A 16,645-nucleotide genomic window follows, 5' to 3' on the forward strand; every position below is an offset into this window, starting at 1 on the left:
ATGCACCACTTCTTAAACCACACTCTATAATCAGTTTATTCCAACTCAGAAGATGAGTCCATTGCTTTATCATTTCTGCATATAGATAAATTTTGAAACTATGAAGGTTATATAAGAGTCAAATATGGAAAAAGTAGCCATACTCTCTCTTCTTAGTTCAAATTACCAGCTTCTCTACTTCCCAACTTCATGTTACAGAGACTTATCCATTCCCTGACTATAGGAAGAACAGGGAGAATGACTGTCATTCTAGGGTACAAGCTGGACGCAGGTACAGAATCCTAGTAAAGCAAGTAGTTTACACTTACTCCCCAGAGTTACCAATCATTTTCATCAAATGTTTACTGCGTTCATCTTGGCTTGCTCCTAGAAGGCTGCAAGTTTTAATACATCTTGCTTATCTCCAGGAAAGATATAAAAGCCTACAAAGTTCACAGATACTTTGCTGTCTGAGCAAGTTTTAGTGTATTCATTTTAATGATCAGCTCTGATAATACAGGGTTCAGTAAGTGATTGCATTTAAACCTTTTGTTACTCTATTTTCCTTTCTGCCTTTTACCCGTTTTATTTATTTTTTATAAATTTATTTTATTGATTTACTTTTATATGGCACTGAGGATCGAACCCAGTGCCTCACACATGCTAGGCAAGCATTCTACAACTGAGCTACAATCTTAGCCCCTTTTGCCCATTTTATTATTCAGCCCTTCTAAATATCAAAATGTGCAGGAAGGTCCCAGCTACTAAAGAGGCTGAGGTGGGAAGACTACTTGAACCTGGGAGTTACTGGTGACACCTTATCTCAAAAGAGAAAAACACAAAAAAGAAAGTGCACGAAGGCTTAAGAGAGAACTGAAATTTAACTAACTAAAATGTTGATAAAAGGAATATAAAAGAGAAGACTAACAGGTTTTTAGATTATTTATAAATTTCTATTCATATTCGTTTTCCACTAACAGGCAACTGATTTATAAACAGGATTTATAAATTTGTTCATTAAAAATTATCGGGCCAGGCTGGGGATGTGGCTCAGCAGTACAGTACTTCCCCAATATGTTTAAAGCCCTGGGTTCAATCCCCAGCACTGTAAAAGGAAGTCTAGTCTAGAGTAGGGAAAGGAGAATGGAGAGGGAAGGGAGGACAGAAAGGGGGTATCATGAACTGAAATCAATTTCCATGCATGTATGAGTTTGTTGGGATGAATTCGAGAACTGTATATAACTATAAAGCTCTAAAAAAATGAGCAAGTAACTGTTCCCTTAAAAATGTGTACAAGAATATTTACAGCAGCATTATACATAATAATGAAAAATTGGAAACAACCTCTGTGTTCATCAATGTCCATCAACTGATGAATGGATAAACAAAATATGGTATATCCACACAATGGAATACTATTCAACGGCAAAAAGTAATGAAATACTGATACCTGCTGCAACACGAATGAGCCTTAAAAACACTGTGCTAAGTAAAAGAAGTCAATCACAAAAAACCACATAGTACATTATTCCATTTATAGATATACCCAGAATAGGCAAAGTCACAGAAATAGAAAGCAGATCAGTGGTTGCTCTGGGTGGGGTTGGGGTAGGGACTAGTGGAAGTGACTACTAATGCACACAGGATTTCTTTTTGGAGCCTTGAAAGGGTTCTTAATTTAGATTATGGGGATGGTTGTACAAGTCTGTGCATATACTATAAAAACCACTTAACTGGACTTTCTAAATGGGTTAATTTAAGGATATGTGAAATATACCGCAATAAAGTTATTTTTTGGGGTGAGGGGTATTACCAGAGATTGAACCAAGGGGCATTCAACTACTGAGCCACATCCCCAGACCTATTTTATATTTTATTTAGAGACAGGGTCTCAATGAGTTGCTTAGTGCCTCACTTTTGCTGAGGCTGGCTTCAATAAAGTTTTTTTTTTTTTTTTTTTTTTTGGTGCTAGGGGATTTGAACCTAGGGCTTCATGCATTCCAGGCAAGTACTTTACCACTGAACCACATTCCCAGCCCAATAAAGCTATTTTCAAAAATTACTGAGCAAAATGTTCAATATAGCATTATTTGTGGAAGGTAAAACAGAAGTAACCAAATGCTCCTCTCAATAATAAGGGAACAATTGAGTAAATAGTCATTTAATGACTAGAATTTCACACAGCTAGTACAATGATAATTATTTTAAAAACTTATGATGTAGTAGTGTTTAATGAAAAATATGTGGCTAGAAAAATAACACCTACACTTTAACAATCTATAGTTTACATACATGCAAAAACGAAAAGCCCTCTCTTTCATGTTGTTATTAGTTATAATGGTACCAAATACAAATCAAATCATATTGAATGGGAAGAACCTTAACATGATCATTTAGTTCATTAATTAACAGCAGAGAAGGCTACATCCAAATGGTTGGGTATAGTTGAGAAACTTACAAAGATGTCCCTCAGGAAAGAAAAAAGGCTACCTTCTAGTTCCATATCCTTATAATCCTGTAACAGGTTGTATAATGTTGAGAACACCTTACTATGAAAATCAAACTAAGCCCAGAAAACCACGCTAATCAGAAAAATCTGCTAATTAACTAGGAATATAAGAATAAACAGACCTTCAGAAATTTCTTTGTCCAGGGATTTTAGCTCTTCTTCAATTTCAGATTTAACTTTTAAAAATACTTCTGGGTCCAGAGATTGTGAAGCTATATCTAGTTGAACCCCTGAAACCAACAAAAAAGTTACTATTGAAAGGAGGAGATGAAAGCCATTAGAATACAATAGTATTTTAAACTATTCAGTCAGAAAATGTAAAATCAAATCACATTGTCAAGGCTAGGGAGGCTAGGAGATACTTTCTTTAATCACTAAACAACAACAACAACAACTAGATGTTTTGGGGCCTATTAAGAGTGAAATCTAGAAGCCAGGTGTGGTGGTGCATGCCTGTAGTACCAGCTAGTCAGGAGGCTGAGGCGGAAGGATCACTTGAGCCCATGAGTTTGAGTCCAGCCTGGGCAACATAGAGAACCTGCTGCTGAATGAAATCTGATAAAAACAGAAAAGAATAAACCTGTATCTTTCCATGTTTCTGCCAGGAATAGAGAAAAAGAGCAGAACCTTCAGAAACACATGAACTCAACAGGAAATTAAGAAATTAATATATATAAGTTCTCTCTTTTTGTATGTTACCTGTTCTTTAAAAAAAGAAATGAATGAAAGCTAACTATGATAAAGTCAACTAGAAGAGGGCTGTGGGTGTAGCTCAGTGGAAGAGCATCTGCCTAGCATCCTGGTTTTGATCCCTAACACCACCAAACAAACACACAAGCAAAAAATTGTGATTTTATAGTAGTGATGGGAGATGTTCTTCCCACTTCAGATTATGAAGATCCCTAATTATATCTCTTTCTCTTTTTTTTTTTCATTTTTAGACACATTTTAAATGGTATACTTGTAGCATTTTATACAGGCCTTGTAATTTTATTTTTCCCTAGATTTGAACACAGTTGATAGCTGCTTAAGTCCATGAGGCATACAAATGAGTTTAAAGTTTCACCACTATGGACATAATGATTTTTAAAGTCTCAATCATATTACATTTTTTTTCTTCTTTATTTGGCAGTGCTGGGGATTCAACTCAGAGCTTCATATATGCTAGACAAGCACTGTATCACTGAATAATACTCCCCAGCCCCCAATAATTAGATTTATGAGAATTATGCTCATCACATCTCTTTATTGATGTTTCTATTTTCCACTAATTTTTAAAATATGCAACAATATAGTTACATAACTGTGCAAGCACTAATTCACAAAAGAAAACACTGCTGAAGTCTGAAAGCAGCAAATACCCATTATTTGACAGTCCAAATTCCAACAAGTCAGTTTTAGTGACATCAATGCATAATAACAGACAATACCAAGTGCCAGGTGCTATACTAAGCACTTGGAATATGCATGCATATATGTATGTATACGTATATATATTAAATTCTCATAACAACACTTTGAGATGAGTACCATTCTTACCTTCATTTTGTAGGTAGAAAACTGAGGCACAGGGAAGCGATTTGATGAAGCCAAGCAGTCTAGTTTCAGGATCTTAGACTTGTAACCACTACCCTCCACTGCCTCTCATTATGCTTGAGACTGAGTTATATAAAATCAAATACCCAAAAATCTGGGACTACCTCTAGGATGATAATTTTCTAATCACAGCAATTCTTAGGATACTTTTTTTTGGGGTGTGGGCAGGTTCCAACTCGTTAAATAATTTGAATTAACATAAAGGCTCCTCTTCCCAGAATGTTCAATAAGCAATTTCAGGTCATTCATGGGCCTTCTTGAGACCTTTATAATCACTGGTTTAAAAAGTTAACTATCACCTAATTCTCCTCCTTTGTCCTCCTGGCCTCCCCATACCTACTCTCAGTTTATAAGACAGTTTCCTTCATTTGTTTAATGTACTGCAATTCTGTATTATTGGGTAAACTGACGACTGCACAGTTAGCAACAATCAGCACCAAGGAGATCCAAGGAGATAAATAAAGGAGGTAATATAGGGGACTGACAAGAAAAGATTTTTAACATATCCAGAGAACTGAACGAAAGAAAAACAAGGTTTTTCTGTAGGTTAAATGTGGGCCAATTTGGGGGTTCAGCAGCATAGTTCCTTTTATACCTTTAAAAAACCTTCATAGAAGGCTTAGTTGTAGCTCTAGGTAGAGCACTTGCCTAGCACATACAAGATCCTGGGTTTAAGCCAGGCATGGTGTCACACCTGTGATCCCAGTGGCTCAGGAGGCTCAGACAGGAGGATTGTGAGTTCAAAGCCAGTTTCAAGCAACTCAGTGAGATCCTGTCTCTAAATAAAATACAAAGTAGGGCTGGGGATGTGTCTCAGTGGTTGACTGTCCCTGAGTTCAATCCCCAGTAATCAAAAAGATCCTGGGTTCAATTCCCAGCACAGTAAAATAAGTAAGTAAAATAAAAAGTTTCATAGAAATTTCGAGTACTTGTTACAATGTAAAAATATTCATTCTGTAATAAATCTTTTTTCTGGTTTGAGATTATTTCAGTCTTGCAAAGCAAAAATTTCCATGTGAACAGAAATTTTTTAACAAAGGAACCAAACCAGCAGAATCTACCTTCCTGGGGCAGTCATACCAATAATCCTAGCTAGTTTTTAGCTGAGGCTATTCAAGGACCTCAGGATAATTCACAAGTTTATCTTAACATCAAAGGATGTTGATTCAGATACTTAGTGACCAAACTTAAAGAGTAATTCTGGAGGGCTAAGGATATGGCTCAGCATTTGGGTCCCCAGCACAGAAGGGAAAAAGGAAGAGGAGGAAGAAAACGAGGAGAAAGAAGATGACTATGACCATGATGACAATTGGGAATAGCAAGCTGTGTATCTATTTATTATTCCTTCCTTCGCTGAACAACATTCACTGAGTACCTGTGAGTACTTGTTATTTATAGGTATTGTACTAACATCTAACACAAGCTTGAATATGATTTGTTCAGTTCCTGAAACTAAGTATATAGCTGGTGTATACATATACTATGTATAGCCAGTTGTAAGTTCTGGAGGAGCAGGAAAACAGTGAGCATTTACAAGGTACCTATTATTTAACAGGCACTATGGAAAGCATTTCATGGTTGTTATTTAATTTCCATGTCAATCTTATAAGGGATGAAATAATACTTCCATTTATACATGAAGAAACTGACTAGAGGTGTAAATCAACAGTATAGCATGCGCTTAGGAGGCTTGAGGCCCTGTGTTCAATCCCCAGCACAAGAAAGAAAGAAGGAAGGAAGGAAGGAAGGAAGGAAGGAAGGAAGGAGTGGGAAGGGAAGGAGAGAGGGAGAGAGGGAGAAAAGAAGGAAATACAGAAGGAAACATGGAAGGAAACATGGGAGGAAACAGGAGTTTGAATAGTTTAATCATTACTGTGGAGACGTTAATAGGAATTCAGTCAATCTATAAAACTTGAATCTAGGCTGTGCCTCCTCATCATATGGATGGGTGGTTTGGAAGGAACTATCCCAGAAACATTTTTTTTTTTTTTACATAATTGAATAGTAACAGAAACCAGAAAGGTTATCTAAATCAGTGACAGTGTCTTCTGACACTGACATTCATGGCCCCTTATTTAATCTTCACTTGTGTAATGTGCAGTCCAAAAGACAGCCTATTATCACCTACAGATTTATATTACTCAAAATAAGAAAACCATAAATATATATATGAGAAGTACTGAGTACAAGCTATTCTCATGTAGAGGTCCTTTTCACTACATGAATGGAGAAGAGAGGGAAAGTCTACAGGAGAAAATCTGACTAGATTGACTGACTTGACAATTAAGTTACAGTTACTCTTACTGCTTTCAGTAAAATTATCTCTCTCCTTTCTAACTCCCTGGAAGGCAGTCCAGCAAAGTGGGAGATAACATCAGGCATTCTAACTCATCAATACATGAGACTTGAACAAGGACAATTATCTTCTTGAGCCTCTTCTCTTATATAAAATGGGAAAACCAGGAGGGGAGGTATGAAAAATGGTGGAATGAGACAGAAATCATTATCCTATGTACATGTATGATTACACAAATGGTATGACTCTACAATGTGCACAACCACAGAAACAAAATGATGTACCCCATTTGTGTACAATGAATCAAAATACAGTCTGTAAAAAATTTAAAAAGATAAAATTTTTAAAAAATGGGAAAACCAATACCTATCACAAGGGTTGCTATCAAGGGAAATGAGATAAATAAGTCCTATCACATCAAAAATGTCCAATGGAGTTGGAGGTGTAGCTCTGTGGTAGAGTGCTTGCCTAGCATGTACTGGGTTTGACTACCAGCACTGGGATAAAAAAAAAAAAAAATGCTCAAGAGATAGTAGTTCCCACTCATCAATCCTTTTCATTCTCTAAAATGTTTCTATTTGACAATGAACTTTCCTCAACCCTTATCTCCATGAACAGAATCAGCTCATCACAGATTTCTAATTAATGATGCTTACATAGAACCTATACTTTCCATCCTGTTAAGAGTTAGAATTAGAAGGGGATCCAAGATGGCGGACTAGAGGGAGGCTGTGTTCCTTGTCGCTCTGTAACTCCAGTTTCAAGCAGAGGATATCTGTTTCTTGGTGAGGCAGTTTTTGCTGCTTATCGATCCCCTGCTGTTTACCCCATTTGTCTGCTGTGGTCACATGCAGTCTGCCAGCATATCGATGCCTTTTTTGAGTGCAGATTGCTCACTGTCAGGCGTCTATCATCCGCCATTTGCCTGCCTCTCACCTGACCATCGCCTGCCTTACACCTATCCATCACCCAACGCACGAGGTTCACCTCCCGATCCTCCGACAACAGTCAGCGAACTGATCGCTGACCGCCAGTGGAGCACCAGCTGCCTGCTGTTGCCTGGAAGTTCACTATTATAGTACCTGCAGGTTTGATTACATGTGGCTGCCGCCATTTTGAGACAACAGCCAGGCCCCCTGGCCAGACTGACTGAGCCCCGTCTCCAGGATCCCTCAGCCCAACCGATCACTCCCTGCCTGGGGCCCTCACATCGACTGACTGCTCCCTGCCACCAGGACCCCCAGACCAACTGACTGCGCCCTATCACCGGGACCCCAGACCAACTGATTGCACCCGGCCTCCAGGATCCCACAACAACACCAAACACACCTGACCTCCAGGACCCCTGCCTGACCAACCGCATCCCACCTCCAGGACCTCCTGCTGACCACAGCCACACCCTGAGCTGCAGCTCCCCATTTGCCAACACATTTCGAAGTCAGAGCGGCCATCTTGGATAATCCTGGAAGCCACAGCTCCGATCTTTAGGTGGGGCAAAACACATCCTGAGACACCTGCTGGAGGCTTGAAGCTCATTGTCAGGTACCTTTCATGCATCAGGCTACTGAAGACTGGGAGGTTTCATTACTATGTGACTGTTATACTATAGATTTTCTTTTTTCTCCTTATTGAAAAAATTTAAGTTTTTATTTCTTTACTTTTCTTGCTCTCTTTTCCTTTTGTTTACCTGTTTCCTCAGAGTCTCTTTCTCCCTTTTTTGCATGCTAACATCCATTTCTTTTGATTACTCCTACCCTTTCTATTATCTAGAACTTCTGTATATTCTTTTCTTATCCCATTAACAGCCACATTCTACATCCCTCTGCATCCTCTTTGTCCTCCATTTGAAACTGTAGACCTTATTGCAAATCTGTTTGTTTTACTGAAGATAATATTTGAAATCATTCTGTTTATTATGACAATTTTGTTATTGTCCTCATAGGGGCTATTTGGTCTAGGATTGCATAGTGTCTGAATTGGGCACTGCTAATATTGATCTCCCCTTAAAGAAAAGGTTTTGGAAACCTATAGGGCCACTATAAGCCTATAGGGGGAAATCTGTAATACCCCAGATCTGCACTGCTAGAGGGGAAGATACATGAAAAACATGAAAAAACAAGGGAAGAAAATGTTCTAAACAAATCTGGATTCTATATTAATAGAATCCAATGACAGTATGTTAGAAGAAATGTCAGAAAAGGATGTCAGATTATACATGATTAAGATGATTCACAAAGCAAAGGATGAGATAAGAGAGCAAATGCAGGCAATGAATGATAATACCAATAAGCTGAAAGAGCAACTGCAGGAAGCAAAAGATCATTTCAACAAACAGATAGAGATTCTCAAAAACAACCAAACGGAAATCCTTGAAATGAAGGAAACAATAAACCAAATAAAAAACTCAATGGAAAGCATCACCAAAAGACTAGACCACTTGGAAGACAGAACCTCAGACAATGAAGATAAAATTGAAAACAAAGTTGCCCAAACAGAGAAGATGGTAAGAAATCATAAACAGAATCTCCAAGAACTTTGGGACATCCTGAAAAGACCAAATTTAAGAATTATTGGGATTGAGGAAGGCACAGAGATACAAACCAAAGGAATGAACAACCTATTCAATAAAATAATATCAGAAAATTTCCCAAACCTGAAGAATGAAATGGAAAATCAAATACAAGAGGATTACAGAACACCAAATGCACAAAATCACAACAGGTTCACACCAAGGCACATTATAATGAAAATGCCTAACATTCAAAATAAAGATAGGGTTTTGAAGGCTGTGAGAGAAAAGCATCAGATTATATATAGGGGGAGACCAATACAGATAGCAGCCGACTTCTCAACCCAGGCTCTAAAAGTTAGAAGGGCCTGGAACGACATATTTCAAGCTCTGAAAGAACATGGTTGCCAAACCAAGAATCCTATACCCAGCAAAACTAACCTTCAGATTTGAAGATGAAATAAAATCCTTCCCTGATAACAAAAGTTAAAAGAATTTACAAATAGAAAGCCTGCGCTACAGAATGTTCTCAACAAAATATTCCATGAGGAGGAAATGAAAAACAATGTAGGTCAACAAAAGGAGGAACTACCTTAGAGAAAAACCACTCAAAGGAGAAACCAAGCCAACTTAAAAACCAAAAATAAGCCCAAATGACTGGGAATACAAATCATATCTCAATAATAACCCTGAATGTTAACGGCCTAAACTCATCAATCAAAAGACACAGACTGGCAGAATGGATTAAAAAGAAAGACCCAACAATATGCTGCCCGCAAGAGACTCATCTCATAGAAAAAGACATCCAGACTAAAGGTGAAAGGATGGGAAAAAATCTACCATGCACATGGACTCAGTAAAAAAGCGGGGGTTTCCATCCTTATATCAGATAAAGTGGACTTCAAGTCAAAGTTAGTCAGAAGGGATAAAGAAGGACATTTCATACTGCTTAAGGGAACCATAAATAAGGAAGACACAACGATAGTAAATACTTATGCCCCAAACAATGGTGCATCCCTGTACATCAGACAAATCCTTCTCAATTCCAGGAATCACATAGACCACAACACAATAATTCTGGGTGACTTTAATGCACCGCTGTCACCACTAGATAGATCTTCCAAACGAAAACCAAACAAAGAAACCATAGAATGCAATAACACAATCAATAACCTAGATTTAACAGACATATATAGAATATTCCATCCATCAATGAGCGGATTCACTTTCTTCTCAGCAGCACATGGAACCTTCTCAAAAATAGACCATATGTTATGCCACAAAGTAGACCTTAGGAAATGCAAAAAAATAGAGATACTGCCTTGTGTTCTATCAGATCATAATGGAATGAAATTAGAAATCAATGACAAAATAAAATACAGAAATCACTCCAACAACTAGACACTAAGTAATATGCTATTGAATGAAACATGGATAACAGAAAACATCAGGGAGGAGATAAAAAAATTCTTAGAGGTCAATGAGAATGACGATACAACATATCAAAATCTCTGGGACACTATGAAAGCGGTACTAAGAGGAAAATTCATTGCAGGGAGCTCATTCCAGAAAAGAATAAAAAGTCAACAACTAAATGACCTAATATTACATACAGCTCAAAGTCCTAGAAAAAGAAGAATAGAATAACAGCAAAAGTAGTAGAAGACAGGAAATAATTAAAATCAGAGCTGAAATCAATGAAATTGAAACAAAAGAAACAATTCAAAAATTGACAAAACAAAAAGTTGGTTCTTTGAGAAAGTAAACAAAATAGACAAACCCTTAGCCACACTAACAAAGAAGAGAGCGAAAATTCAAATTACTAAAATTGGTGATAAAAAAGGAAGTATCACGACAGACACCACTGAGATACATAACATAATGAGAAGCTACTTTGAAAATCTGTATTCCAACAAAATAGAAAATACCGAAAACATTGACAAATTTCTAGAGAAATATGCTCCTCCCAACCTGAACCAGGAGGATATACATAATTTAAACAGATCAATATCAAGCAATGAAATAGAAGAAGCCATTAAAAACCTACAATCCAAGAAAAGCCCAGGACCAGATGGATTCTCAGCCGAGTTCTACAAGACCTTCAAAGAAGAACTCATTCCAATACTTCTCAAAGTGTTCCAGGAAATAGAAAAGGAGGGTACCATACCAAACTCATTCTATGAAGCTAATATCACCCTCATACCCAAACCAGGCAAAGACACATCAAGGAAAGAAAATTTTAGACCAATATCCTTGATGAATATAGATGCAAAGATCCTTAGCAAAATATTGGCAAACCGTATCCAAAACATATTAAGAAAATCGTGTACCACAATCAAGTGGGGTTCATCCCTGGAATGCAAGGATGGTTTAACATCCATAAATCAATAAATGTAATCCATCATGTCAATAAATTTAAGGATAAGAATCATATGGTTATTTCAATTGACGCAGAAAAAGTGTTCCACAAAATACAACACCCCTTCATGCTCAAAACACTAGAAAAAATAGGGATAGTAGGAACATACCTGAACATTGTAAAGGCTATTTATGCTAAGCCCATGGACAACATCATTCTTAATGGAGAAAAACTGAAACCATTCCCTTTAAAAATGGGAACAAGACAGGATGTCCTCTTTCACCACTTCTATTCAACATTGTCCTCGAAACTCTAGCCAGAGGAATTAGGCAGACTAAAGAAATTAAAGTGATAGAATAGGAAAAGAGGAACTTAAGCTGTCACTATTTGCTGATGACATGATTCTATATTTAGAGGATCCAAAAAAACTCCTCCAGAAAACTTCTTGACTTCATCAATGAATTCAGCAAAATAGCAGGCTACAAAATCAACACACATTAATCTAAAGCATTTTTACACACAAGCGATGAACAGCTGAAAGGGAAATGAGGAAAACAACTCCATTTGCAATAGCCTCAAAAAAAAAAAAAAAAAAACTTGGGCATCAATCTAAACAAAGAGGTAAAAGATCTCTACAATGAAAACTCCAAAACATTGAAGAAAGAAATTGAGGAAGACCTTAGAAGATGGAAAGATCTCCCATGTTCTTGGATAGGAAGAATTAATATTGTCAAAATGGCCATACTACCAAAAGTGCTATACAGATTCAATGCAATTCCAATTAAAATCCCAATGATGTACCTTACAGAAATAGAGCAAGGAATTATGAAATTCATCTGGAAGAATAAGAAACCCAGAATAGCTAAAGCAATCCTTAGCAGGAAGAATGAAACAGGGGGTATTGCAATACCAGAACTTCAACTATATTACAAAGCAATAGTAACAAAAATGGCACGGTATTGGCACCAAAATAGACAGGAAAATCAATGGTTCAGAATAGAGGACACGGACACAAACCCAAATAAATACAACTTTTTCATACTAGACAAAGGTGCCAAAAATATGCAATGGAGAAAAGATAGCCTCTTTAACAAATGGTGCTGGGAAAACCGGAAATCTATATGCAACAGAATGAAACTAAACCCCTATCTCTCACCCTGCACAAAAATCAACTCACAAATGGATCAAGGACCTTGAAATCAGACCAGGGACCCTGCATCTTATAGAAGAAAAAGTAGGTCCAAATCTTCAACTTGTTGGCTTAGGATCAGACTTGTTTAACAGGACTCCCATAGCACAAGAAATAAAAGCAAGAATCAATAACTGGGATAGATTCAAATTAAATAGCTTTCTCTCAGCAAAGGAAACTATCAGCAATGCAAAGAGAGAACCTACAGAGTGGGAGAATATCTTTGCCACTCATACTTCAGATAGAGCACTAATTTCCAGAATATATAAAGAACTCAAAAAACTTCACCAAGAATACAAATAACCCAATCAACAAATGGGTTAAGGACATGAACAGACGCTTCACAGAAGATCTACAAACAATCAACAAACATATGAAAAAATATTCACCATCTTTAGTAGTAAGAGAAATGCAAATCAAAACTACACTAAGATTCCATCTCACCCCAATTAGAATGGCAATTATCAAGAATACAAGCAACAGTAGATGTTGGCGAGGATGTGGGGAGAAAGGTACACTCATACATTGCTGGTGGGGCTGCAAATTAGTGCCGCCACTCTGGAAAGCAGTGTGGAGATTCCTTAGAAAACTTGGAATGGACCCACCAATTGACCCGGCTATCCCACTCCTTGGCCTATACCCATTGGACTTAAAATCAGCATACTACAGAGATACAGTCACATCAATGTTCATAGCTGCTCAATTCACAATAGCCAGACTGTGGAACCAACCTCAATGTCCTTCAATTGATGAATGGATAAAGAAACTGTGGTATATATATATATACAATGGAATTTACTCAGCTATAAAGAATAATAAAATTATGGCATTTGCAGGCAAATGGATGAAATTGGAGAATATCATGCTAAGTGAGATAAGCCAATCTCAAAAAACCAAAGGACGAATGATCTCGCTGATAAGCGGATGATGACACATAATGGGGGGTGGGAAGGGGACAAGAATGGAGGAAGGAGGGACTGTATAGAGGGAAAAGAGGGGTGGAAGGAAGGAAAAAATAACAGAATGAATCAAACATCATTACCTTATGTAAATGTATGATTACACAAATGGTATGCTGTTACTCCATGTACAAACAGAAACAACATGTATCCCATTTGTTTACAATAAAAATAAATTAAAAAAAAAAGAGTACAATTTTCTGACAGTTTAGACAATGCCACAGATAAAAAAATCTTTCTTCCCTAAGGATATGTCCAACTGATTGAATACAGAATTTAACTGATTGGTATTAAGAAACTCAGAAGCTGGGCACAGTGGCATAAACCTGTATAATTACAACTACTCAGGAGACTTAGGCAGGAGCAAAAGAAGTTTGAGGCTGGCCTGGAGAAATCCTATCAAAAATCAACTAAACAGCAATAACAAAAACACCTAAATTGGGTTGGGGTTATGGCTCAGCGGTAGAGGCTTGCCTAGCATGTGTGAGGTACTGGGTTCACGTCTCAGCTCCACATATTAATAAATGAATAAAATAAAGATCCATCAACAAGTAAAAACAAACAAACGAACAAAAAAAACCCAGAAAAGAAAACAAAAACCACCTAAGTTCATTTGTTTTATCCTTTTTTTTTTTGGGTGCTGGGGATCGAACCCAGGGCCTTATGCTTACAAGGCAAGCACTCTACCAACTGAGCTATCTCCCCAGTCCCTAGTTTGTTTTATTCTTTTTCTTTTCTCTCTCCTTCTCCCTCTATCTCTCCCTCTCTCACTCCTCTCCCTGTCCTGCTAGGATTAAAACCAGGGCCTCATGAATGGCAGGCAAGTCCCTACCACTGAACCACATCCCCAATTCTTGTTTTCTTCTTTAATTGTACACTGTGCAACAAATTAATCAGGGAAGTTCTACATTCTTGAATACCAGATGTTCCACGGTCTTCCATATTTTGGGGTAGCTTGCTTCTAACAGAGTTGCTTTAAATTTTTTTCCAGGCTACAATAATCTCTCCCATACTCAATAATGTAAGAATTTTGATCAAATCATTGTCATGGTCTACAGTGAACAACAGTGCTTTTAAGATAAATCCTTCTTTTGCCTACTGACATTCCAAACATACTTCAGTGACAGGAGGAGCATAACAATCAAGTTGAGAAAAGTATGGTTAGATCTCTCAATTCCACCAAAGTACTTCAATTTTAACATGTACTGTTTTGCTCTTGAACTGCCCTTAATCAGAAACAGAAAACCTGAACATTTCAGACCCAAGCCAGAGAACGCTCATTGGATTTAATTTTTTATAAGATTTCCTCACATGACCTGAAACATCAGATTTCCTGAATACAGTCTTCATTCTTCTACATTCTAGATGTTATCACATATTAATCTGAACCATCAGAAAAGTACACACAGATAATCCTTGTCCCTAAAGTAGTGGTAGTGTTTGACTACCAGTTAACTGAATTGCATTGTGGTGTCATTTCCTTTGCTTCATACAGAATCACATTAAGAAACAATGTTTTGAAGCCTAATATCTTATTTGATATTGACCTTTTCTATTGCACTCCTTGTGTCCTATAACACTATAAAATCTTTTTGAGAACTGAACCCAGAGAAACTATCACTGAATGATATCCCCAGCCCTTTTTATTTTTGGACAGGGTCTTGCTAAGTTGCTCAGGCTGGCCACAAACTTAAGATCCTTCTGCCTCAGTTTCCTGAGTAGCTGGGATTATATATCCGTGCCACCATGCCTTGCTGCGGTGGAGGATGGGGAATTTGAAGAACTACGTTCTACCCAAATCAAAATAGTGTATGTTGCTTCTAGTTATAAAACAAATTATTCTGCAATAAAATATACTTCTACTTTTTTCCCCCTGTCTCTAAGAACCAAAATTTACTGCTCAATGCTAGTATAACTGTGCAAAACCTTACAGATTACATATCTATGTTCTGCTGTTCCCACCATGGAAATGTGCAGTGTTCCTATTTCTGATTTTATTTATTATTTAGATTTTTCCATTATATGTGAGGAATTTTTTAAAATCCAGTATTGAACAGCATGGGGTGGTGCATGCCTGTAATCCCAGTGAATCAGGTGGCTGAGGCAGGAGGATCCCAAGTTGGAGGATAGCTTCAGCAACTTGGTAAGACCCTGTCTCAAAATAATTTTTTTTTTGTTTAAAAAAAAAAAAAAATCCAGGGGCTGGGGTTGTGGCTCAGAGGTAGAGCACTTGCCTTGTATGTGTGAGGCACTGGGTTTGATTCTCAATATCACATAAAAATAAATGACAACTACAACTAAAAACAGTTTTTTTTTTAAATTCAGTATTGAACTTGTTGCCAATTTCTTTACTCCAACAAACAAAACACATTATGTTACATTTTTACCTTACACAGACTGCGCTTCCTTTCCTGATTATTCAAATTTGGTCCAACATTCAAGGTCCAATTTAAGTCTATTTCTTCATGATATTTTCATGGCTTGTTTGTTTAAAGGACAGTGAAATATTTCTGGTATCATTTAGTCTGAGACATAGTGTAACACCTGAATATATACTGTCCTATATTGTTTGATGATTTTATACTTTATTATTATTATGACCAGATTATAAACATTTTTGAGATATTTGACATTTATAAGACTTGTGTCAGCATGGACTAAATAAGCTCTCAAACATGGAAAAGTGGTACCTACCAATATCTAATGTGATACAGAGTTAAAAGATTATAATGAACAGGTATAGAGTAAAATTTCACTGCATTGTCTAGTTATATATGACAACCTTGATGAAGAGAGAGGACCCTTAAGAAACCCCTTTGGATTTACATATAACTTTTTTAAAAATATTTTTTAGTTGTAGATGAACACAATACCTTTATTTTATTTATTTATTTTTATGTGGTGCTGAGGATCAAACCCAGTGCCTCACACATACTAGGCAAGCACTCTACCAATAAGCTACAACCCCAGCCCTACATATATAAATTTTAACAAAAATAAAAGTTATGGGCTGGGGAGATAGCTCAGTTGGTAAAGTGCTTGCCTTGCAAGCACAGGGCCCTGGGTTCGAACCCCAGCACCGCAAAAAATAAATAAATAAATAAATAAATAAATAAATAAAGTTATATATAAATTCAGAGGACTAAAAAAAGTCATCTATATATTTTAAGGTTACTTAAATGATAAACATTAAAAGAAATAAAATGAGAAGTCATTTCACATGAGAGAATATGAGAACAGATCAACTAT

At 37.0% G+C, this 16,645-nt stretch overlaps 1 protein-coding gene across 12 annotated transcripts in view; it reads right to left on the reverse strand.

Annotated features, from left to right (window-relative positions):
- Positions 1-16,645, reverse strand: part of Bcl2l13 (BCL2 like 13) — a 97,975-nt gene that overhangs the window by 33,443 nt on the left and 47,887 nt on the right. For 11 of the 12 annotated variants that reach the window (XR_007108224.1, XM_047548507.1, XM_047548508.1 and 8 more), the window contains one exon: positions 2,611-2,718. The exons of the other annotated variant lie outside the window; for it this stretch is intronic. Coding sequence is in view for 10 of the 11 variants with exons in the window: in XM_047548507.1 (XP_047404463.1) it covers positions 2,611-2,718 (108 nt within the window). In the remaining variant the exon portion in view is untranslated. The remainder of the gene's footprint in view (positions 1-2,610; positions 2,719-16,645) is intronic. 12 annotated transcript variants of the gene reach the window in all.

This window comes from Sciurus carolinensis, chromosome 4 (genome assembly GCF_902686445.1).
Source record: "Sciurus carolinensis chromosome 4, mSciCar1.2, whole genome shotgun sequence".
NCBI lineage: Eukaryota > Metazoa > Chordata > Mammalia > Rodentia > Sciuridae > Sciurus > Sciurus carolinensis.